At 44.2% G+C, this 25157-nt stretch overlaps 1 protein-coding gene across 3 annotated transcripts in view; it reads right to left on the bottom strand.

Moving 5' to 3' along the window:
* ESRP1 (epithelial splicing regulatory protein 1) overlaps positions 1 to 25157 on the bottom strand; it is a 384375-nt gene that overhangs the window by 188361 nt on the left and 170857 nt on the right. For all 3 annotated transcript variants that reach the window (XM_086966011.1, XM_086966012.1, XM_086966013.1), the window contains exons 8-10: positions 24943 to 25075; positions 24813 to 24855; positions 932 to 1233 (exon numbers count right to left, since the gene is read on the bottom strand). In XM_086966011.1, coding sequence (XP_086822137.1) covers positions 932 to 1233; positions 24813 to 24855; positions 24943 to 25075 — 478 coding nt within the window. The remainder of the gene's footprint in view (positions 1 to 931; positions 1234 to 24812; positions 24856 to 24942; positions 25076 to 25157) is intronic.

Here is a 25157-nt window from a genome sequence, read left to right as displayed (position 1 = left end):
ATAACTGTCCAAGACTCAAATGGAATATACAAAAATTGTATGGGGTCCCATCACTCACCATTCCAGGTGACATGCTTCATCACCTGGGTTCCTTAAATAGGGCTTCAACTCCACCCTAATGATGGAGGAGCCCAAGGATGTTTTTAGGTGTTAATACAGATGTGAGCAAATGTTTTTACAGAGTGTATGGGAAAGTGTAGTGCAATAAATGATGTGAGATGTGAGATTTAAAACTGAAGCGTAATCAGACCCCAAATTTATTATTGTCTGATAGGATCAAAGGTTAAAAACAGTGCATGGGAACAGTTTCAACAGATAGCTGTCCGTAAATAATCAGTCGGTCAAAATGTATCAGCACCTAAAGGTAGATGTACACCTAGTGCTTTCATCAGGACCTATTCAGTATTGATGCTACTGCAATAGTGAAAAGTGATTATAACAACAAAACATGAAACAGTACCATAAAGGATACACTGTGGAACAATACAACCTTACAGCTTGGTTCTCACAGTTCACAATCCTCGCATCTCTTGAAGGATCTCAAGAGTATGGAGGAATTACCTCACCCCACCTGGCAACAGCTCAGGATAAAGGAGGCACCGCTCTGGCCGTCGGTACCTCTGACGGTCATCCAAGCCGTCTGGGAGGTCAATGGTATAACACAGACAGACCAGTGCTGCTTTTGTTCCATAGAAGCTCTCAGTTATGAAAGCCACAGCACTGCATGGTCAGCTCAGAAACATGATTGCATACAGGAGGATTATGGCCAAAAGGGTGCTAGATATGCCAATGTTCATATCGGTGTTAGATTCTGTGCCTTCACACCCACTTATGGCTACAGAGCAAAAAAAACATTTTCCATCGAATCAGGACAGCTCTAGAAATCTACATATAGTATGAAGCTGTGAACAAAGATTCTCTTGCCACTCACCTGCTGAACCTCTGCTGCCGTGCTCCTGAAGAGTTCAATATATCTTTTGCCAAGCAAAGCTTTGTGTTTCTTCAGTGCATTTTGTGCATACTCTTCACAGGCAAATAATACAAACGCGTCTCCTGTCGGCCTGCCATTGGGGTAAGTAACAAAGAGGATGCCGTCCTCTCCCATTGTAACCGGGCTTTCTTGCCCGAAGAAAGCCACCACTTCTTCAGATGTTACAGTGAAAGGCAAACCACGCATACGGATTATCACTTGATTTTCATTAGATAAAAACTGAGCTGCTTCATTGGATGTACCTGCAAAAAAAGTCATACTATTTATAAAAGAATTAAGATAAGGCTATTATTTGATTAATAAAAAACAAATTAACATTCTTCTATATTACCTCACAGAGTGGATCCTTATGGAGCATTCCAAAGAGATGAGAGATATGATTATAGTGATAGGGGCTATGTTAACTTACTTAAAAGATAAAAACAATATTAGAAACCTAAATTCCTTTCCAGGTAGTTCCCGGCCCTTAGTGCATAAAGTAAAAAGTAAAGGTTTGCCTATACAGGATCATGACTGAGAAAAACTCTATACATTAACTTAATGCTGAAATTTTAATGCTTTATTACAATATTTCGAAAAGATTCTATGAAATAACAAAGCTGGAAATTTGAACCAGTGAAGACGTTATCAGTACATTAATTAATAGTTCTAAATCCTAAAAACAGTAAAATCATCCTGAGTAGCATATTTTGCTCATCATTAGTCCTGGGCAATGACAAGCTATAAAAAATGTCTTCACCATTGGTAGCGTGGAGTTGGGGCACAATTTAAATAATATGGTTTAATCTTTTTCTCACTATATATATCAGATTTGACCCTGTTCCCGCACTGGCTTCCCAGTATGACTCCCTTCAGGTGACAGATCTTTCCAACAGTGTTTTGAATCAGGAGCTATTACATCATCATAGGTTAAATCACAATGACAGTTCTCAATTCAGTCAATGGTGAGAGTTTACATTTGTTGGTTCTTTTTATTCAGATTAGTCGGTAAGTTTACAGAAATCTCAAAAATATGGTTAGAACAAATCACTAAATAAGGCATCAAGCGCATTCCATAAAGGACAAATACCATATTCTAAAGAACTGTACCATAATTTAGAGTTATTAGAATTCATAAAAAGTTCAAATTCAAAGGAAAAGAGTGAGATGAAGAGTGAGACAGAGCATGAAGCTCAAAATCCAATTAAAGCAATTGTACTTCGGATTAAGAGTGGCGCAGCCGAGTCAATGATTCAAACAAAGAAGCATACAGATGCAATAGCAATCTGTCAAAATAGAGCATCCTTCAGAAGACAAAGGATGAACAGCAGCAGCAGTAGCTACAACTGTCAAAAAGGGACAAGGGAATGGGTCTGGATCACAGCTTCTCCCTCTGAGCACCGCAATAGTCTGATCTAAGTAAAAGTGAGAGTAACTAGGAACATGCACTAATATAACAGGCAAAAATCATGTTGGAAAAAAAAAAAAAAGAGTAGCAGGTCTCTCCTCTTTGGGTCCAATCAGGCAACAGCATTTGCCTGAGAGTGAGTTCAGCTCTTCCTTTCTCACAAAACAACATGCAGGTCACAAGTATCAGCAAAAAGTTTGTCACAGACACCTTACATATGTAGCTTCTCGATTCATAAGCCTCCATTCCCATAGGCATCGAATACGGTTTAACATTCTAATGTTAAATATTTCCTTGTTTAAACAATGAAGTATGCTAAAGAATGGAATCATCAACTGGCAACAATTCTGTTTAGTAATGCATTTCATTAACACACACAAGAAATACTGTTTTAAAATAAACAACTATTCTATTCAAGCATTATGTGAAATATGGGGTAAATAGGAGTTTGGTTATCACAATCAGATGTTGTGAGAAAGTGCCATCTTTCTTGCATTGGTATGCCCCCACTGTTTTCTGAACTGCTGATGTGCTTTCACTGAGTGTCCCCTGGGCTCCTGCCAACCAGGTACCCAGGGCCTGTGTTCTTCCCTAAAACGGTGTTGAAACTAAAACCCAATTAGCATCTCTGGCTACCTGTCAGCCCCTAGTAAATAGTGCCCTAGGTACCCAGGGCATGGTGACCAGAGAAGACCTCTGAGGGCTGCAGCACTTATTGTGCCACCCTCAGGGGCCCTGTACCCTGATACCCACACACTGCCTTTGCAGGCTGAGTGTCTAGGTACAGAACTAAACAAAGAGTCGACATGGCACACATCCCTGTGTGCCATGTCCACAGAACCCACTGCCCTAGCATACTTCAGTCACCCCTCTAGCTGGGTGCCCTATGCCAGTGGTGTGGGCACAGGTGCAAGAGCCCTGTGCCCCTACAGTACCCAGGGCCATTCCTGGGCCCTGTAAGTGCAGTGATGCCATTAAGAGTATATGGTGCTGGGAGGTTGTCATTACGAACTTCACAGCACCACAATGGCTACACTGAAGACTGACAGGTTTGGTGCCAAACTTCTCAGCATATTAAACCCGCACGGATGCCAGTGTGGGATTTAATGTAAAATGGACCAGAGGGCATCTTAGAGATGCCCCCTGAAAACCTAACCTACAATCCACGTCTGGGCGGCTGCAGTGGCTGCCACACCTCCAACATGTTGCTGGGCCCCTGGGTGGAGAGCCCCCCACTCTCCTGGGCCTCCAGCAATGCACATCTTCGGCGAGGTGCTAGGTCTCCTCCTCCAAGATGGGCAGGGGGAAGCTTCAAAGGCATGCCGCCTTTGTGAGCTTCTCCAGACCATTTGCTGTAGTCAGCAACTGGCCCCCACCGGTTCTAACCGCCACTCTGGCGGGAAGACTGGCGGGAAACCCTACGCCAAGAAGGGGGGTGTGCCAGCCTGTGCCAACCCCAACCCTCAGGTGGGAGAGGCGAGGTGAAGCATGACCCCGGGCTCCGGCCATCTTAAAGATGGGGAGCCCTGCCCAATCACAGCTAGGCTCCTGCCCCCCTCCCACAGGAGAGGAGCAGGCTAGGGGGTGTACCCACCCCAGGACAGGGACCTATTGGTCCCTGCCCTTGCCTTACCTGTAACAACCCTAAATTTAGTATTTAGGGGCACCCTGAACCTTCCTTCCTCAGATCCAGAAACGAAAAGAAGAAAGAAGATCAAGAAGACCTGCTGTGTAGCTGCTAACAACAGGACGACAACAATTGGCTTGGCCCCAGCCCTACCGGCCTGTCGATCCTGGAACCTGCTCCTGCCTAATTCCTGCGGACAACAACCTTGGGACACCCAGAGGACCTGCTTGCCTTGACCCTCTTAAAGACTGGGACTCCCATCAGCAGAGGCTCTGCTGCAACAACACCCCTGGTGCCAGCCAGGAAGCTCCGGACCAGCCCACTCTACACCCGCCGAGCCTGGCCCGTGCCCGAGTGATCCAAGACCACGAGGACGTCCTCCCGGCGACTGGGACCCGAAGTCCAGTGCCCAAAGACCCTCCTCGACGAACCAGACAACGCCTGCAGACTCAGAACCAGGCCCCCCCAACCGCGACCAGCTGAGGGTAAGCTTTCCCGACACCCAAAGACACCCCTGCACCTGGCGCCCTACAGCCCCCTGTACCTTCCTTTGGGGTACCTACCTGTGCTCCAAGATCCCAATTTACCTCACGAAGTGGTGGCCCGTCCCCGAGCCTGCAGCCTTTGCTCATTTGTTACCTATCCCATTGAATAACATTGAGCGCCTGACGAGGCAAAAGCACCCTGCACCCAGCCGCCAGAGTGCCACTGGCCATGCCACCTTTGCCCTATCCTACTTCCCCATCCGCCCTGAGCAAGTGACCAGGAGCCCAGCTGCAGTGGCTGCCACACCTCAAACATGTTGCTGGGCCCCTGGGTGGAGAGCCCCCCACTCTCCTGGGCCTCCAGCAATGCACATCTTCCGCGAGGTGCTAGGTCTCCTCCTCCAGGATGGGCAGGGGGAAGCTTCAAAGGCATGCCGCCTCTGTGAGCTTCTCCAGACCATTTGCTGTAGTCAGCAACTGGCCCCCACCGGTTCTAACCCCCACTCTGGCGGGAAGACTGGCGGGAAACCCTACGCCAAGAAGGGGGGTGTGCCAGCCTGTGCAAACCCCAACCCTCAGGTGGGAGAGGCGAGGTGAAGCATGACCCCGGGCTCCGGCCATCTTAAAGATGGGGAGTCCTGCCCAATCACAGCTAGGCTCCTGCCCTCCTCCCACAGGAGAGGAGCAGGCTAGGGGGTGTACCCACCCCAGGACAGGGACCTATTGGTCCCTGCCCTTGCCTTACCTGTAACAACCCTAAATTTAGTATTTAGGGGCACCCTGAACCTTCCTTCCTCAGATCCAGATACGAAAAGAAGAAAGAAGATCAAGAAGAAGACCTGCTGTGTAGCTGCTAACAACAGGACGACAACAATTGGCTTGGCCCCAGCCCTACCGGCCTGTCGATCCTGGAACCTGCTCCTGCCTAATTCCTGCGACTCCTGCGGACAACAACCTTGGGACACCCAGAGGACCTGCTTGCCTTGACCCTCTTAAAGACTGGGACTCCCATCAGCAGAGGCTCTGCTGCAACAACACCCCTGGTGCCAGCCAGGAAGCTCCGGACCAGCCCACTCTACACCTGCCGAGCCTGGCCCGTGCCCGAGTGATCCATGACCACGAGGACGTCCTCCCGGCGACTGGGACCCGAAGTCCAGTGCCCAAAGACCCTCCTCGACGAACCAGACAACGCCTGCAGACTCAGAACCAGGCCCCCCCAACCGCGACCAGCTGGTGGTAAGCTTTCCCGACACCCAAAGACACCCCTGCACCTGGTGCCCTACAGCCCCCTGTACCTTCCTTTGGGGTACCTACCTGTGCTCCAAGATCCCAACTTACCTCACGAAGTGGTGGCCCGTCCCCGAGCCTGCAGCCTTTGCTCATTTGTTACCTATCCCATTGAATAACATTGAGCGCCTGACGAGGCAAAAGCACCCTGCACCCAGCCGCCAGATTGCCACTGGCCATGCCACCTTTGCCCTATCCTACTTCCCCATCCGCCCTGAGCAAGTGACCAGGAGCCCAGCTCCCACAGCCGCGTGGCCTGCTAGCCAGTAGCCACCAACCGGAGGCCCCCTGTCCCTTATTCTGCCCAAGGACACACAACAAACTGTAGTATCTGCCCTCATAATGTCTAGACTAGACTATTGTAACAGTCTTTACCTTACGGTTCATAAAGGATCAATGAACTAACTGCAGATGCTGCAAAATGCAGCTGCCAGACTCATAACAGCCACCCCAAAATACAAATCCATTACAACCGAAATAAGACAACTTCACTGGCTCACTGTCAGCAAACGCACTCAATTCAAGTCACTCTGCCTTGTATTCAAAGCTCTTCATGGCATATGACTTAACTTTCTTCAACAACTCTTTACTTGGTAAAAGCCTAATAGAGTACTACAGTCAGCTGACCAAAAACTCATCAGCATCCTTCGAGTAAAAAAAGGGAACTGGGGCGGAAGGAGTTTCACGATCAATGCGGCAAAATCGTGGAACTCACTACCACTGAATATTAGAAATATTCCTAACCTTCTGCCCTTCAGAAAGGCACTGAAAACGTGGCTTTTCGCAATCTAAATGGCTATCTCCATGCCTAGCTCACAGCAGGTCTTCTCTTAGCATCAGGACACCTTCGGGTATCAGTCTGCGCTTTATAAATACATATAACATTAACATTAACCTTGGATAACATAGGGCCTAACTACCTCTGCACCCGACCGCCCCTGTGCCGCTGAGGGTGAACCAACTGTACCAACCTGACCCCGGGGGACCCCTGAGTCGATGCCCAGAAACTTAACTTCACCAGTCGGGTACTCACCTGGAAACCGGTAACTCACTTACCTGCCGTTGGATAACATTGACTGGTTTGACTAAAAAAATCTTCTAAGTGTGAAATTTTGGAAACTTAAAATATTCATATAAAATCAACTGAATTGTGAAGTACTCACCTGTGATCAGGAGAGAAGCCAATACTGTACCTTGTACCCCAGTACTGAACCGCAAAAGTAATCCTCACCGGGTTTACCAGTAAGCTGTATTTTCTCCATAGTAATCCATTGTCTGCTTTTCTATGAAATTTCTGCAAAGTACTCATCTGAGACCTCTCACATTGAACAGTATATTTGGATGCCCGTTGGTTCTAAAAATAAAACAACTATATCTTTGATATAAAGACAATTGGCCTGGAGTTCAGTCTTTGAGTGTGTGAAACACTGAGTGTGTACAACAAATGCTTTACACTGTCCTCTGGTACTGCCTTACTGCTCGACCAAGCTACCACTTTAGAGAGTAAGGTCACACCTGGCTTTAACCTCTGTTATACCTCTGGTGTTTGTGGACTCTATACACACTGTACCTTATTTTGGTCCAGTATATATAGAGCCACTTTTGTCACAGATATTTCTTAGCAAAATGTAATACATTTGTTAAACCGGAACATTCTGCAGTTATGACTAATATTTCTAAGCATGTCACATTAAGGTCAGGTCTCTAAATTCCATTATGCACATTTCCGCATTATCAAGTTCACTTCTAACTAAAGAAAAACTTTGATTTAAGCATTTCTGCGGGCTCTATTAATAACTATGTCTGCATAATGCAATCTGCAGATTTAAAATGTGTGTTATTTTATCTTTACATTTTATGTTAATCATTGCACACAAAGCGGTTATTCTAAATAATTGTGCATTTTAATTAGTTAGCTTATCACTTTGGCAACTGTAAAATTGACAACTAAGAGTGAAAAACCGAATAAGTGACATGAGAAAAGCCTGAAAATTCTCAGAAGAGCTACTATCAAGTATGGGTGCGGTGTTAAATCTAGATGAAAGGCACTGGCAGATACTTCTTTTTTGATTATGCAATAGGATCTAAGAAAAAATAAACGTCTTCAGTAGCTCGTTCATAAAATCTTTAAAGTCGGGTAATGATCCGTGATCCAGGCCACAGAAATTAAAACTCAATCAAGTGATTATAATACATGGGAGGCTATAATCCCAGTATAAAAACTGGTTTTCGTATTCTAAATTACAGTCTCTAGTTCCCTGCAATAAGAAAATTACATAGCTGCTTAACTATAATAACCTATTAAAGTCGAGTCGAGATGTAATAATGCCTCATGGCATAGCCAGCAGCCAAGTTGAAAGGCAAGCTATGGAACATCATCGCAGCTTCAACTGAAGGAGATACGGCTTAACGGCTAGAGCTGCCGAACTTTGAACTGGCAAACACAGGGTCATATCCTGGCCTTGTCTCGACTGCCTGGGAGTCTCAGGAAATCACAATCCCCTCATGACTAAAAACAATTGTAATGTCTGGATTTCAATACTAAGGACACCTCAGAAAATCTATTAGGGCACCATTGGTGTATCCACAATGGGAGATGTGCGGAATTTGAAGGGTATACTGTCATTTGAACAAGCAGAATATTCCCTGTACAACTCACAAAGATATAAATGTATACAACTGAGCTGTTCACTTAGGTTGAGTATGACAGATGTGGAACAGATAGAGAACACACTATGGGACTCCGCGCTGGAATATATGATTGAAGAATCTTGCAGAAACAGACAATGGTTTCTGGGACAAGACTCTTGTGTATCCAAGTGAGGTGTCGCCCACATCAAGTTTCCAGCTAATCCAATGAAATCTACGACATCATGTATACTGCACAATGGTTCACATGCAATCTTTTAGAAGATCAATCAATGATGTGTGTCGGAAGCATGTGGTTTGAAATCTCTATACATACAATCAGGCCGGTTAGTACTAGAGGAGGGTGTTTGCTGAAATGGAGGCTACAACGGGGCTACCGTTGTCGAAAGAGGCACAGGTTTTATAAATGAGCACATGGGACACAGAGGATGTCAAGAGATATCAGAAAGCATTTGATAACCAAGACCTTATTGTGGGGAAGAGAAAAATTGACAGAAATGAGGTAACTCATCCCCGTTCACAATGGATGAGTGGAGACAATATTGAGTGTAGCAGTGCATGCCAGTTGAGGATGTCCTAGGAAGTTGCACAAGATTTGCGGAGCGTACCTAGAACTTTGCAAACTGGGATAAGCTAAAGAGGAGACAGTGTAAATTGGTACACATAGGGGACATCAGGATTGGGACTACAAAGGGCAGTTAACTTGTGGGTATACTTTACCATGGCAATGTACACACTGGGTGATGTCCGATGTTCTATTACAAATGAACACTCCATGATCCTATCGCTGAACTGAAAGCCTGGAGTGCAAGTACAACCGGCAGAATTTGAACATCAGACAATTTCACTACGCAGTGAACTGTTTTCAAGGGTGTCGCTTCAGGTGGGTGTTTGGGATGTGACACCCCACAAATAAATGCATTCTTAGCTTGGTAGTTGGGTCTGGTGGCCCTGGGTTGGATCTGCTATGTCTGTGTCAGATTTTCTGCCAAGAATAAAAGACAAAACATTGACCTTTGATATAAAAACAGGAGAGAGAGAGAGAGATAACACATCTGGTGGCTGAATTTCAAAGTGGGAAAGCAGATAATTTGGAATCAATTTCGGCTTCCCTGCTTGTCCAAATTATGATCCTAGGCAAATATTTATTTACCAGAGCCTCCCGTTTCGTCATTATCGCATGGGAGAGCACTATTAAATACTTGAGTTCATAACTTGACTTGCACAAGCACCTCTTATGTCCAATTTAATAGAATATGATGTTGCTCCATCTATAATAAGAACCTAGTCCATGTTTAAGGTTTACGTGACTACTGGCTTGCCTCTAACTTCACTTATGCCATTGTTCTTCAGGCTGCGTGCATTAAGGCTTCTAAGTTCATGTTTAAAAACTATAATTTTTAATAAAGGTCTATCTATGCAGGTATATAATCTGATGTACTAGGTTAAACTCTTCCGCCTGCTGAAGAAATACACTTTTTTGAATGTTGAAGACAATGTATCATCTTTTTACATTATGTTTGTTGCACTATATACAGGACAAACATTTTCCTGGCTTGGTTCGTGCATGGACTCTCAGAGCCAAGCCTTGCATCAGCTCTCACTCGTGTCACCCTATTAATTTGCTGGTGCGCCCACGTCTATTTGTAACTCAGGCCTAGTATATGGTGCTCTTAGTCACTTGATAAAAATGGCTGGTTAATGGAGAGGCCTAGAAACATGAAGCCCAGCCTACATGCACCAATTTGACAACCATCATCAAAGCTCCTCGTAGAAGAGATGAAAAAGAATGTGTTCAGTGAAAATACGTCATCTCAGGGGATGGACTCCAGGCCGTTGCGTTTTATGTGAGCCTAGTCATGAGTTCCCAGGGAGAACTACCAGGCCCAAGATGGATGGGCAGGGGCATAGCAACACTCGGGTTTTGGGGTTGAGACACTCCCCAAATGCATTCTTGGCTTGGTACTTGGGTCTAGTGACCCTTAGTCAGATCTGCTGTGCCTTTTTAGGTTTTTAGTGTTGTTCCCAGTTTGCTAACAGCATTCAACTTGTTCATTTTTTTGGAGCGAAAACGTTAATGTATATAGTGGCCGGTGTACCAAAAAAACTGTAAATCTGCACACATGGAAATACTCCCTGAATGGGTGAAAATGTGGTACTTTGTAGAATTCATAAAGATTGGCAGTAGGTGGATTGGAAAGCTGTGCCAGTCTCAAGTTAGCAGGCACACTATTGGCATTCAAATCCAAAAGGTGATGTGCCGAATGTTTGCAAATAGTCTAACCATTGAAAATCGCAGGGGGTAGCATTCCAGTCCATCGTTTTTTGCCCACTGTGCAACTCTAGACAGAGGCCTACCTAAGCAAATCAGTACTGACCCTGTTCCTCATGGGAACAGTCCGTCCCAAACTTCGGTCATCTCACCCCTCCACTGTACTATTTTATAGTTGGGAAATTTGAGATTTACACGCCCTGAATCTCTTCGACTGAGCTACGCCTCAGACAAATTCAGATTTAAAGTTTACAACAAAACTCAAGATGCTTTATTACAAATAAAAAAAAGTGGAATCAGGACGCCCCATTTACGGAGCCTTTCCAGAAGTTATTTCTGAGGCCAATTCACTCAGCCAGCCCATGGCTTACCAATTTCAACAAGACAGAGGGGTACTCCTCAAAGACTAGATCCTTGAACGCCTATACTCTACGAGGCAAAGGCATCCCTGTTCGCCATTAGTGTGATGACAACTTAATGGGAGGCCCAAGTGAGACTAGTCACACCCGACTGCAGATGGAGAACTGAATGCATGAATCCAATTAGCTTTCTATTTACAGAAAGCATGTGCGGTAAGTTACATTCAAAATTTCTGAGGCCAATTCACTCAGCCAGCCCATGGCTTACCAATTTCAACAAGACAGAGGGGTACTCCTCAAAGACTAGATCCTTGAACGCCTATACTCTACGAGGCAAAGGCATCCCTGTTCGCCATTAGTGTGATGACAACTTAATGGGAGGCCCAAGTGAGACTAGTCACACCCGACTGCAGATGGAGAACTGAATGCATGAATCCAATTAGCTTTCTATTTACAGAAAGCATGTGCGGTAAGTTACATTCAGGCTTCTTAAATTTAACAATATTTCTGTTAGGTAATGATGTGCTTGGGACTGTTCTCCATTTCAAACAAAATAAACCAACCAATACTACTTTCAGTTCAATTCAATTCATAAGCTTTTATTAGATTTGAAAGTACAAATCATACAAGCAAACATTAAAATACAATTCCTTATATATACAAAAATGGCTCAAAATGTGCACATGGATAGTGCATAAAAAAGAGATAGGAAAGATGTACAAACAGTTAGTGGGCAACAGTTAATGGTTTAGAGATATAAGCAATATAAAAGTTACACAAAAAAATCATATGTGTACAGACAGGAAAAACAATATATTTGTCACACCAAGTGATATTTCCTGGCAGCTGTACATTAAAACAAGGGTCCGAACGGCTCGAATGGGCACGGGAGGATAAATTTGATGTATGAAGAAGGACCATACAATACATACTGTAAGCATAATACATGGATAATAATTCGGCATTTACAGAAACATTTATGTACAGACACGAATGTATAAAAATAATAGCAGCACTATACATTTCCTGGCAGCTGTACATCTCAAAGGGCGTAAAACGGGCATAGTACAAAGTTAAAATGTTTTATATACAACATATACAAATCGTTTATGTACAGACAGGTATGTATAAGATTATTACAACACTATACTTTTCCTGGCAGCTGTACATTTCAAAATAAAAGTGGCCACAAAAAAGCAAATATCCACATTCTCCAAAGAGGATAATAATATCAAAGCAGTCTTTGAAGATCGGATGTTATATTTTATAAAAATAGGCTTAAGGTATTTTACCCTTAGAAAGAGGTAAAATTTACAAAAAAGTAAAAAATGGCAACAGCTCTGACGTGAAGTTTTGTCGCACGGGCAGGGGGTCTCAGATCTGACTTTCTGGTTTGGGAACGCAACAAGGTGATGTACGATGCCCAATCTGACTCGGGTTAATACAAATTGGTGGGAGGAACGAGACACGTTCACAAGGTAGGATTGGAGCCCCGGAATTAAATTCAGTTCCTTATAGAACTTCACGGTGGCTAACTTACCGTGCACTTTGTCTCGCTCAGTCTTTTTAAAATTTAAAAACGTTTGCTTGATTTCTTTTTTTGGGAATAGCGACTGCCAGTTCTGGATCAAGAAAGACATCAATATCAAATAAAAGTTTATACCAGAATTGAATGTATCTCAGCCACTGTATACGTGACGAGTGGTCCAAACCTATACAATCAAGAATAATCTCTTGAGTGAATCGAGTCTCTGGCTTAGCCCAAATAGAACGCCACAATAAGAGTGGCCGAACGGCTGCTAAGTCAGATACAAACTCGATCCCTACCTCATCGTGAATTAATTGTACAGAGGCAGAAGAAGGGACACATAACAGTCTCTTTAAAAACTTATTTTCATCAATTTGGAGAGAAGGACCTTCACTATGGCCCCACACACCCGCCCCATATAGTGCGGAAGAAACACAGCGGATGTTGTATATATTGATCATATCTGGAATGCTTCTCGATCCAAGTTTAGATGCAAATCGAAATATACTGCTGGTGGTCCGCAACATTTTCAAACTGATATTGTCGAAAACTCAGAAGTCCATGACCCATTATTGGTGTACGTAATTCCCAAATAGCAGAAAGATTTTACGTGTGTCATTTTATCACTATCCAAGAAAAAGCTATGCTTCAATTTGTTTGCAGCCTGCCCGCATGACATAACATAGGTCTTGGATTTGTTCACACAGAGCCTCCTATTTTGGATAAACAGCATAAAACTATTGATTAGGCGCTGTAGGCCGATCTGGGTGCGGGATAAAAGAACAGCGTCTTCCGCGTATAGTAAAAGTGGGACGGGTTTACCTCCAATCGAAGGGGCGTCCGCTGGAATATCAACCAAGGTACGATCAACACAATTAATAAAAAGGGAAAATAAAAGAGGGGCCAAAACTCATCCCTGGCGAATTCCCCTTGAGACTTTGAGGAATGGGGTGCATTCGCCTAGGGCGCCATAACGGACCTTGCAAGAGAGTTTTTCATAAAGCCTGGCTAAAAAGTGGACAATTTCCTTCGGTGCCCCTGACTCTAGCAAAACCTCCCAAAGAATAGCATGATTAACTAAATCAAACGCGCTGCTCAAGTCAGCAAAACAGAAAAAAAGATTGCCCTTTTTGGCTACAGTATATTTGTTAATGATAAGGTCCAAATTTACACATTGCTCCAGAGTGCCCATACCTTTCCGGAAGCCATATTGCACTTTTGTTAAAATATTCGAATCAGTTGCCCAGGTTTCTAACCTTTTGAGCAGAATCCTGCTCATGACCTTTACTGAGGCGTCCAGCAAAGAGATCGGCCGGTAATTGGAGGCCTCAGATTTGCTACCTTTCTTGAATAGGGGAATTATAACTGATTGGCCCCAGGAAGGAGGAAAATTGCCATCTGCCGCACAGTTAAAAATCCTCACCAAAATAGGAGCCCACAAATTCGGTTCAGCTTTTAGTAAGTCAATGGGAACCCCATCCGGGCCTGGGGCTTTCCCCCCTTTACTATTAGAAAGCCCTTCATAACCTTCAGTTAATGTGGCAATTCCCACTAAAATAAAATTTTAAAAACTACATTGGGAATATGAATGCACGTTAGGAAAACTATAGAGACACCATGTACAATAAAACTTTAGAAAATAATGTAATTGTTATGTTGATGCAAAGAAAAACTAAACAGACTTTAAAACACTGAATATATTTTATTATACGGCCTCAGGCGATATATTCCTATAGCTGCCTTTAGAAGCTGTTGAGGCCTCACTGATCCTTTCCACAGACACATGCGGTGAATTAACAGATGCATGCACTCTTCACTCGACCAGAGGGGCAGAGTTGGTCGTTTGTTGTGTGCACCGTTCCCCAGACACCAGGGGCGGTATAAGTGCTGGTGTGCGTGAGTGACAGAGCATCAATATTGAAAACCTTGAAGGACAAGGTCAGCTGCGGGACATGCAGCAGCCTTCCCGCCCTGTGCGCGCACTGAAGGGGTCCGGACGGTCCTTCACAAGTAGTGTGGTTCGTGCTTCATTAGCTCCTAGAAAAGAGCGGGCCCTCGTTAGGGGGTGTTTAGCGTTGCCTAGCAACGACAGATGCTCTTCAGAGCGCTTCGATTCACCAAGAAGTAGAGAGTCTAAAAGGGTACTTCAGCTGTGGATGCGGTCTTGTTAATTCTACCATTACACACCCAGTTTGCTTCATTATATTGTGGCAGTCCGGAAATTAGCCCAATTAGGCTGTATGTTTTGTGCTGTTGGTGTATCTGGAATTCAAAATGTTCTTTCAGTAGATGTCCTCTGTTGGCCTATCAAGATGTTTGTTTCCAGCAGACGTTTCAGTGGGTAACATTACAACTGTCCAAACATGCATGCACTTTACCAAACTGTTCAAATATATCCATTTTCCACAGCGCTTACTGGGTTTCACTAAGCAACAAACACATTGCAGAGCTCCGATAATGTGCGAGCACTCCTGTTCTACTGGTCAATGGTGAAGCGGTTGTGCAAGCATCGCCAATCTGTCCAGCCTCAGCATTACCTTACAAAGGCCTGCCTGGCATCTGGGTTCGTGTGCAGTGTTCAGCAGGGCATGATGTGTCAAGGAACGGTGAGATGGGTTGATATGGCAATTCTCCATGCAAAGTGCAAGGAAGGAGGAAAGTAACGCAGACGCCTCTAGCCGCAGCGGGGCAAGGGAGTCCCAACCCTTCTGGCGGCCCCAACTCTTCCAGACCCCCCATCCAGTCAATGAGTGTCTGTGAGAGATGAGGGACTTAAGGGCCATTCGTCACATTCTGCAGCTGTACACTTATTTGGTCTCTTTCATAATACGCGCCTGCAGTGTGGTCTGTGGACGTGGCTTGAGCGTTATTCGCATCCTACATTTGATCGCTATTGACTTGCTGGGAGTTGGGTTAATGTGTGGGCTCTGCTGGGACAATACAACTATTCTTTCCTTACTTGAATGAGTCTTCGATGCGGGTTCGCCACATATTTGTGCCAAGAGCCCACAGACAAAACGCTGTTGCGGTGCCACTCTGTGCCACTCACACCTCCTCAGCCAGTCCGCAGCATTCGTCAGCAGCAACGTTTCTTCCGGACCTTACAGTAAACTCGGACGCATCTCCTAGATATCCAGCCCCATCTGATTCACCGCTCAGGCCAAGTGTTCCAACCAGGGAGATTGCAACAGCTGCCCGGGCACCACACTGCATTCATCAGAAGCACAGCTGGCATCTAAAGCGGAGAGATGCTTCGGCCCAAGTCTTAAGGTTTCCTCTGGCCATGAGCGACACAGCCACATTAAAAATGCCCTGTGGCCATCTCAGGGTGGAGAGGAGAGCTTGTGAACAGGCCTTAGGCCTTTAGCTCACTCCGCTACCCCAGTTCAGCCATATGCAAATCAGTCTGATTCTGTGCCTCATGGAAACAGTCCAGCCCGAACTGCCAAGCCATGACTTCCCTGGACTGGAAACAAACAGTTTACTTGGGGTGAGTGTTTGATTTGCTCAAACGCTCCGTCCGTCATCCCCTTTAGTATCGCTTTGTTCGCCCTAAGTTGGCAAGGTATGCTCAGGCGCGAGTTCCTTGCTCACTTTGCCACTGGATTCAAGCTAGCCTGGCTGATGACGGCTGAAATGCCAGAAACCGGTCCCAGGATGCTTGTTTCCGGTCCAGGGAAGACATGGCTTTGGCAGTTCGGGCTGGACTGTTCCCATGAGGCACAGGGTCAGACTGATTTGCATATGGCCATGTCTGAACTGGGGTGGTGGAGTGAGTTAAAGAATGGTGATGGATTAAACCCAGATCAGTTGACTGGAGGTGAGTGTTTGATTTGCTCAAAGGCTCCGTCCATCATCTCCTTTTGTATCGCTTTGCCTTGTATATAAGCTGGATATAACTACAGGAAAAAAGCCTAGGTCAAATAGAACTATTTGACGCAATAAATCCAAATCCCATACTAGCATCTGCCAAAGTGTAAAGGTCCTAAATCACCTTCAGAACTCGCCAACAACTTTCCCAATTCCCAGCAAAACTGCACTACTGCACTGCCGCACATCTAGCCTTCCCTGGCTCCCCAAGGTAGGCAGATACGGTTGCAGCATTTACCCCTGCAACAGCCCCCTTTGCACAAGCATGGTACTGAAGCTGTAGCTAAAGCGGAGGCTTATGCTGGACCTCTTCTGCTGCATCCAGCTGCTCCACTCCGCACCAGGCGGTCGGTGACAATGAAAGCATAGCAGATAGCGTTTCCGCCTAATGTCCTGGCAGTTTGCTGGACATTCAAAAAAGAGGAAAATGGTAAACTAATCCAGCATTCATCCTTAGGTTAGCAGGGGTATGGAGTTAGCAAGCAGAGTTCTGCGCCCTCATCCGAGCCTAGGCTTTTGACTTGCTGCTGCTGGCTGCGAGCGGTGGACTGGTATGCAACCACGCATGGTTGCATCCAATGTGTTCTGCGGCAGGCACACATATGGCTCTCCAAAAACTCTGGTCATAAAATATCATATGGAGTCATATTGGCCACAAAGGAAGCATTGAATACATTTGAACATTATGTTTATAATTCGCTTTAGATTTACTTCATTAATGGACATTTTGCCCTGCTTGTCTTCCACCATTTTAGATTTGATCACACAGTATCGGACACTTTTTTGTTTGTTGTTTACTTGCTGCAAGGAGTGACCACTCGCAGCTATTTGAAGATCTGGATATAAGTTGCGGACAATTTCCTTAACTAGATAGGAATAGTAACTATTTTAGAAACTCTTACTTTTTTTCCTTGTTCTAACTGATAACTCGGATATTGTTGTTATTTCTACCTGGCTTTTAATTATAGCAATGGACATTTCTTAACTGCATTATGGACCGCAGTCTAGTATTTCTTTCAGCTCAGAACATGTGCAAAGAAACTGGGCTATACTGAAGGGGTTGCTGCCCGCAGTGCCTCAGGTGCACACAGGGGGCACCTGCTTCACACCAAAGGGAAGCCTGTCTGTACCAGTCTGCACATAGATCATGCTCAGCACCAGCCATGTTACCAGTTTAATCCCAGAGACTCCCCAAATCTAAATCACAAAGCAACAACTCTTGGAATTCAATCAGTATCCATCCGTGCTTTAGATTAATCAACGCAAAGAGACCGACAATCCCAATGGATATGACAGGTCAGTAAAAAAAACTAGGAGATACACAATATACTTGGGAGCTCTGATATTAACATCCTGTTTTTCACAGAAACCTAGTTCAAAGAGTCCTTTAACGCTGACCTGACCACTGCTTTTCCTGATGGTTACAGAGTTTTACATACAGACCATAATACTGTAGAATTGGGGGAGGGGGGTTTGCATCTACAGTTTATATACATACATAACTTCACCTTAGATGCTTTCAATGCTGCTGCACTACTCTGTTCTTTGTTACACACACTTCAATCTACTATGGTATTTTAATGTATTGAACCAATGCCTAATTAATGTTTTAGTTCACATCCATTAAGAGTTTCTTGCTCCAATATTACTCTCAAACACCAACTTAATAATTGTTTAAGATTTTAATGGCTGGGTTGACTCCCCTAATAACTAACATTATAAATGACTGTCAAATATTAAGCTTACCATATTTTGTCACCAAGCCCACAGATGTCAAAAGTTACACGCTGGACCTTTTCTGCGCCTTGTCTAATAGTTGGGCGACTAACCCTTTCCCCTTGGCAGACAACTATCTTATACAGATGTAACGGGGACGAATGGATAACAAAAAGACAATTATGCCTGTAAGGAAGAGACCACAGGTAGAGAGCACAGATCAAATTTAGTCAGGGTACCTTAATTCAGGCCTTGACATTTTTTGCACCAAAAACCCATATGATTAGCATACTTTGAATGACTGTCTGGCTAATTTTTGGACTCAAATGCTCCAATAATCAATTTAATAATTTTACATCCAGGTACTGAATTATGAAACGCCTTTTCATCTATGGCGCCGTCATCCTGGAAGCATGCCATTGTTTCTCCCATCTTAAAAAATCCCACCTTAGTTCCTGTTCTACTGGCAACTACAGCCCAATTGCTTTTCTAATGGTTCCCATTAAGGTATTGGAGGAATATGTACATTCTTTTATCCCCTCTTTCTTGGATTCTAATTCCATACTTGACCCAGCTCGATGTTCGTACACTCTAAAGCACAGTTCTTCAAACTGTGGGGCGCGCCCCCCTGGGGGGGCGTGGATGGGTTCCCAGGGGGGCCCAAAGGCCTCTGCTAGCACATTAAATTAAGACGCCTGGAGGTGCAGCGATGTTTATTTGCTGTATTTCCAGGCTGTCTTCATTTACTCCGAAGCCGAGTTGCTGTGGGGCCAGAGGTCAGTGGGGGCTCCACTGGGCATTGTCTGGAGTCTTATTAAGACTCCAGCACAACAGAGTATTTCACAGATCTTTAAAGACCATTTAAATACCTTCAGGAACTGGTTACCAAAGCTTAGTTTTTTTTCTTTTTCCTGGGCCCGACTCTGCCTATTCCTGACAATCTATACTACTATTATAAAGAGAGAACAGAAACCTTTTGGCAAGGTAAACTCGGGAACCACAGCGCCAATCCACACACCCAATACATTGTTGTAATCCTCAGGGTGTGTAGATGGACATAGGCTGCATAAAATAAAATAAAAACGTAAATTAAAAAATGAAACTTTAAAAACAAAGTAGTCCCCTAAAAGTAGCGCCGTCCGCGACATAGCGCTGGCCGCGACCTAGCGATGTTCGCAACGTGCGTGATGACGACAGGCGGGGATGAGCGGTGACGAGCAGCGAGGAGTGGCGGTTAAGTCCGTAGCGCGGGGAAGAGCGGCGGCTCAGGTAAGGCAAAGGCAGGAGAGGGGGAGGCGGTCTGGGCAATGTCGGGCGGACAGGGTAAGGCAAAGGCAAAGCGAAGCGGGAGGCGAGAGGCGGTCTGGGCAATGTCGGGGCGGGCGGGGGCCGGGGCGGGAGTGCACCCAAGCATGAAATGTTGCCCCCAGCCCCCTTCTGCCCCGGGCAACGCTGCTGCAATCCGGAAATGCTGCCCCCAGCCACCTTCTGCCCCAGGCAACGCTGGGGCGGGCTGCTAGTTGTATTATAAATGTACTGCTGTAGTGAGAAAATGTATTTCATGAAAAGGAGTACAAAAAGGGTTGCCAATAGAAAAAATGCCAGCCTTGTATGTTTAAAGAGCCTGCAAAGACCTTGCTTTGACACTAAATAGGGTCTTTAAATAAAAAAGTATGTATTCATTTGTAAAGTGACTTTCTGTCTGTTTCTTTTATTTCCAGTCATGAATCATTCAGTCAGCCCTAGAACACATTTAAAAGTGTTTTATATTTGCTTTTAAAAGTACGCACAGATAAGTGCTGAAAATAGGGGTTTAGGTGAATGTTTATTTTTGTAATGTCTGCAACATCAAAATAATGAGCTGGCAACCCAAATCAGACAACTGGAAGTTTGTTGCGGGATTAGCACATTATTTATTTTACACTGGATTCCCTGATTAATTCCATAATAGCATAGTTTAATTTATATCTGAAACCCTATACCACATCAATAACATGCTGATTAACTTCAAGTATCTGGGAATTCACCCTGCATTCAGACAACTCACTGCTCATTCTCACCCTTCACTTTCATACTCACCCTGCACTCTCAGCACATAGTTAGAGTTTTCCCGCATTTGCCACATAATCCATCATCTGCAGCATAAATTGCAGATTAAAAAATGCAGCAACACATTTTACCTCGCAGTGGAAGGCCCTTTCTAAAGGTAGACTGGCCACCTTTCTGTTGCTTATTCCTATATGTGGGTGTTAATGTTGTACTTATGAGGGGCAATAAAGGCCAGGACAATGTTAACAAGTGTAAAAATAGCAAAATAGTGCAGTAATGCTATCACAAAGTATGCAGCATATTTCGCCTTTGCTTGCTGCAGAATTGTTAACCATGCTGCATAATTTGGCCTTCTCCTGCCGCATAATTCCAATGGCCCTGTTTATAGTGCAATGAGGTCCCAGACCGTAGCAGAAAGCACTGTGAATATGTAAGTCGTTATTTTAAAACAGTATTTACATACTCCAAGCTAGGCTGCTGCAAAATGATGCAGTGATTGAGATAAAACAAGTTATTACAAAATATACATTTTAGTAAAAGTGTCTCCACTATTCCAGATCCCAGCTGACAACTCCTTTACATTACATCTTAAAAAGAATAGATCTTTGCCACCATAAAGCTTAAAGCAGATCCACTGGAATTATTCAGCAGAAGAGGGCAACATAATGTGGAAGGTTTGACTAAATTATGCGTCAAGAAAAGGTAAATTATGTGGCATAATGCGCCACATTGTGGGGTTAGCATTACTTCATTATTTTGTCATTTTAACTCACGGTAACGCTGTCAAGGGAAATATTTCACCTCATTATTACCAGTTTAACACCGAAATACAGTAGAAAGCAACTACAAGATTACCAGTCAATCTTTGCAAAGGGCCTTCCACTGCTCCGGAACATGTAGCAAATGCACTAAACTGATAATTATGTTGAAAAAGCTGCTGCTGCAGAAACTCATAATTCTAGTGGCCCTGGCTTTAAGTGACTCAATCCATGGCTGGTAAGAAGGCCAGATTCTTTTTTAACTTTCTGCACTACCGCCACACACTTCGTTTCAGGCACAGGCATCTCAAAGTCAGTATTACCATTCAGGGGAGGTTTTGTGAAAGCCGGGTCCATGGGGTGGCAGGTAGAAGCCCAGCAGGGTTGCATTCAGATGCAGAGCCCTAATCCTCTCGATCCTTGGGGCCTTACAGAAATGGTCTAGGAAAGGAGCGAGGTTCAAAGATATTGTCAAAGAGAAAGCCCAGAATAAGGAGCACTGTATGCAGACTCATTTTTATGTTTACAAATGGCCAGAGACCGCTTCTTCAGAGAGATACCCAAAGAAGGTGACAATATAAGTGTTTTTTTTTTTTTAAAGGGTCATTCATTAGTGAAGCTAGTACTGCTGCCAAGTGTGTAAGTGGCCACTGCTGGTTATCATAAAGGAGCAGATGCAGCAGAACCTGTGGCCAGGAATTTGGGGGCCCACTGCATCACAAGTGTGACTGTCTACCTTTAAAAAAAGGGGCATCGGAGCCTATTGTTCGTTCAAGCATTAGGACAGAGGTGATGATCCATCATGGTGGGGACGCGGTAAAAGAGGCAGAGGAGATAGCCTGCTACTCAGTACTGCAGTTATCATTAGTGCAGCAGGTATTGTTGCATTGGGGTCAAAGAGTATGAGGGGCTCATAACACCCCAATTATGGGGAGTAGTTTATTTGGGATATCTGTGTCTGTTTGATGCATTTGCTGTTTTATAAGTCTCATATTTGGTGCAGTTCATAAGCTATCGAAAAAGTATTCCTGAAATCATCTCACAAGCCCCGCTCCCTGCACACAGCCATGTCCCTCCCGTTCCCCCAATCGTTTCCATAAAGTTTTGGAGGGGGGCCCGACCTCAAAACATTTTGCTTAGGGGGGGCTCAGAGTAAAAAAAGTTTGAAGACCTCTGCTCTAAAGTATAGAGTCAACCCAGATTAAGGTTGCTGGATTCTGAAGGATGGGAGTAGTGTGGCTCTCACTCTTCTTGGCCTCTATGCTGTTTTCGTGATCGTCTCTCATGATACCTTGCAGATTCATCTACATGAGATTGACATCCGAGGCCCAGCTCATGCTTACAGGACTTGCTTACAGGCTAGAAACCAAAGTCTTTCTTACATGACAGATCCCAACCAGTTAAGATTTCATGATGCTACTCTGCACCTGGATACCCTATTGGGTGATTAGCCACGCTTTATAAATCCTGATTGATTGATTGATCCATATACATAAGGCAAGGGCACTCACAGGGATATACTTTAAGGCCAAATGTAATACACAGGGCCCACATAATCAGGTCGTATGATTTCACCGTCACAATCTAGGCAGAAGACATGCAGCTTATCACCAGTTTGGATGGCCCACTGAGGCAAAGAGGAGTTTAAAAATTGCCTCACTGACGTTGCTTCCGAGATGAACAAAACCACCATGAAATTAAATAGGGGCAAGAGAGCAGTCCTATGCTGTTCTATTGGAGCCTGGTCACACAATCAGCTGCCATAAAACCTAGGGTCCACTACGGCCAGGTGCTAAGAGCCCTAATGTTTGGCTGGACAAATGCCTCACCTGCAGGTTAATAAAGGTTATATCCCCTCTACCGCCTCTAAACACTTGCAAAATAGTCTACCAGTCCACAATTATGTTGAGGCTTGTTACTGTAATGGCATGTTCCCTGGTGCGCCTAAGAAATTGATCCACAGGCTTCAGCAGATTCATAAATGAGCTACAGGCAAACTTTTCATCATGGACAGAAAGAACACCACACTCTATAGATGCCAATTACACTTACTGACCATCGAGCGCAAAGTTCTCTCTAAATCCCTTTGCCCTGTTCATCAGGCATTTCATTGTGTGGGATCAGTTACTTTCTGTCTAATTTGTTTACCTACCAACCAAACAAAACCTTGCACCCATCCTGCTTTGATAGGCTAAGCAATGTTACTCTAAACGTGAAGGCTGCCGCTCTTTTTGAATCCCAGCAACTGAACAAACATTGGGACACTCTCCCTCCTTACCCGAGACAAAATCCTGACCTTTTCTGATTCAGGAAGTCACTTAAAACATATTTATTCTACTCCTATAGACCAAAATCAGTTTCTTCTGGTTACTTTGATGAATGCCAGGACGCCCAAAAACCATGACAAAACAAATATTGACAGAGCCAAATCTGTGGCAGTCAAAACCAGACCTATTGGCTTTGCCAATACTTGTTTTATTCGTAACTAACGAGTTGAGTGAGCCCTTCAGATTATGTGAGTACTGAAAATGTACTACTTTGTTATAAATGTATATGCATGTACGAGTAATTACTTTTTTGTAACTTGGATGTATTAATGTATATTTCTAAAGGGACTGGAAGCACCTTCAGCTGGTTCCAGCTACATAAAACGTTAATTAACTAAATCTTTAGGAGTCGGTTGAGGTAGCGCAAGAAAAGCAAGCATTTGCAAAGCAATAGGTCTCGCATTTGCAAGAGTTCAAGCTACTGGCATAGTAAATGACAATGTCTTTTATTTATCTATTTTGATCATTAACACAAATAAAAGGCATTGTCATTTACAATGCTAATAGCTCAAACTCTTGTAAATGCAAGAACTATTCCATTCCAAAGAAGTGACCGCCAGTGGGAAACTGAAAGCGTGCATGGCATGCTGAAAGTTGCAGGAAAGCATATTGTGCCTGCAGAAGGACGTACCATGTAGCAATCGAACTAAAAGGGCCAGTCTTCATGGGAGGTTAAAAATGAAGACAAGGCGGTGTTAAGGAGGGACTAACAACCCTATTAACGAATCAGAAACTGGCATTTACGAAGGAAAAGGACACAAGCCAATGACAAATATGGGCAGAGAGTGGGTGGGGCTTCAAGTCCATTCTCGAATACAGCGTGCCTCGCAGAGCAGCGCATGTGCTGCCCAGGCTCGGCCTAAAAAAGTAAAAAGGAGGGAATCCGTAAGTAGCTCTTGAGGGCGAGTGGTGGCTGAGAGCAGGGGAACTCTCTGGTTTGTGTTGCTCTAGTCAATTACTAAGGAATTGAACAAAGGGGAGAAATGAATAGAACATCCAAGCTGCTTAAGAGGGTTAACCAGGAAAATTGGTGCAATAGTCATTGGTGAAAGATGTGTTGAGGTTGAGAAGTGCAGGATACACAAATGTCCTTTGTTACTTAAATTTCATAAATTTTCAACAGTTTAGAAAATTTGATGTGTAAACATTTTAAGCCTACATTCGGTCTACCTCACTAATGTGAGAGGTCATCCAAACCAGATTACTTTTAAATAAACCTCATTAATCTAGTCTTTTTTGGTAAACCTGCTTTAGAAATGGTCCATGTGTGTTTTTAACACGAACAACAAATCCAACTATTATGCCAACGCATCAGTTCATTTGTGACCACTTGTGAAAAAAGCAATGGTGCCAAATCAAGACATACAAAGATGGGCATTGGACTAATTTCTGATGGCCCAATCAAAGGTCGCAAGGCAGACATAAGAGCTCATCGCAGAAACAGCAAATCTCTTCCACAGTGCAATCACTGAGAATCTCTTGGCACAAATTAGCATAAGAATATTACCTCCTGCTACTTTGAGGAAATCTTCTCCAGTTGCTTTGAATACCTGAAAAGGAAGTTACTCATTTAAAATTCGTAAAACAGCCAAGACCTCCTCTTTTTAAATAGCTGTGGTAAAATGTGAAGTTCATACCTCGATGTAGCGGTTGCCCATATGATGCTTGTGCCGCTGCAGTGCCAGTTTGCGATGCTCTTCGCTTACAAACCTAACAACTGCTTCCCCATTTCTTCTTCCCTGAGCATTAAGGCACAATGCAGCACCTCCCCTAAAGCGCAAAACAAAAAAAGAAGAAATGATTTTGGAAGAGTCCATTCTACGTAAGGGTTTTCAAAAACATTTTAAGTTAC

This window comes from Lissotriton vulgaris, chromosome 4_1 (genome assembly GCF_964263255.1).
Source record: "Lissotriton vulgaris chromosome 4_1, aLisVul1.2, whole genome shotgun sequence".
Taxonomy (NCBI): Eukaryota; Metazoa; Chordata; class Amphibia; order Caudata; family Salamandridae; genus Lissotriton; species Lissotriton vulgaris.
Note: the sequence above shows the minus strand (reverse complement) of the source record. Positions and strands in the feature narration are given on the sequence as shown.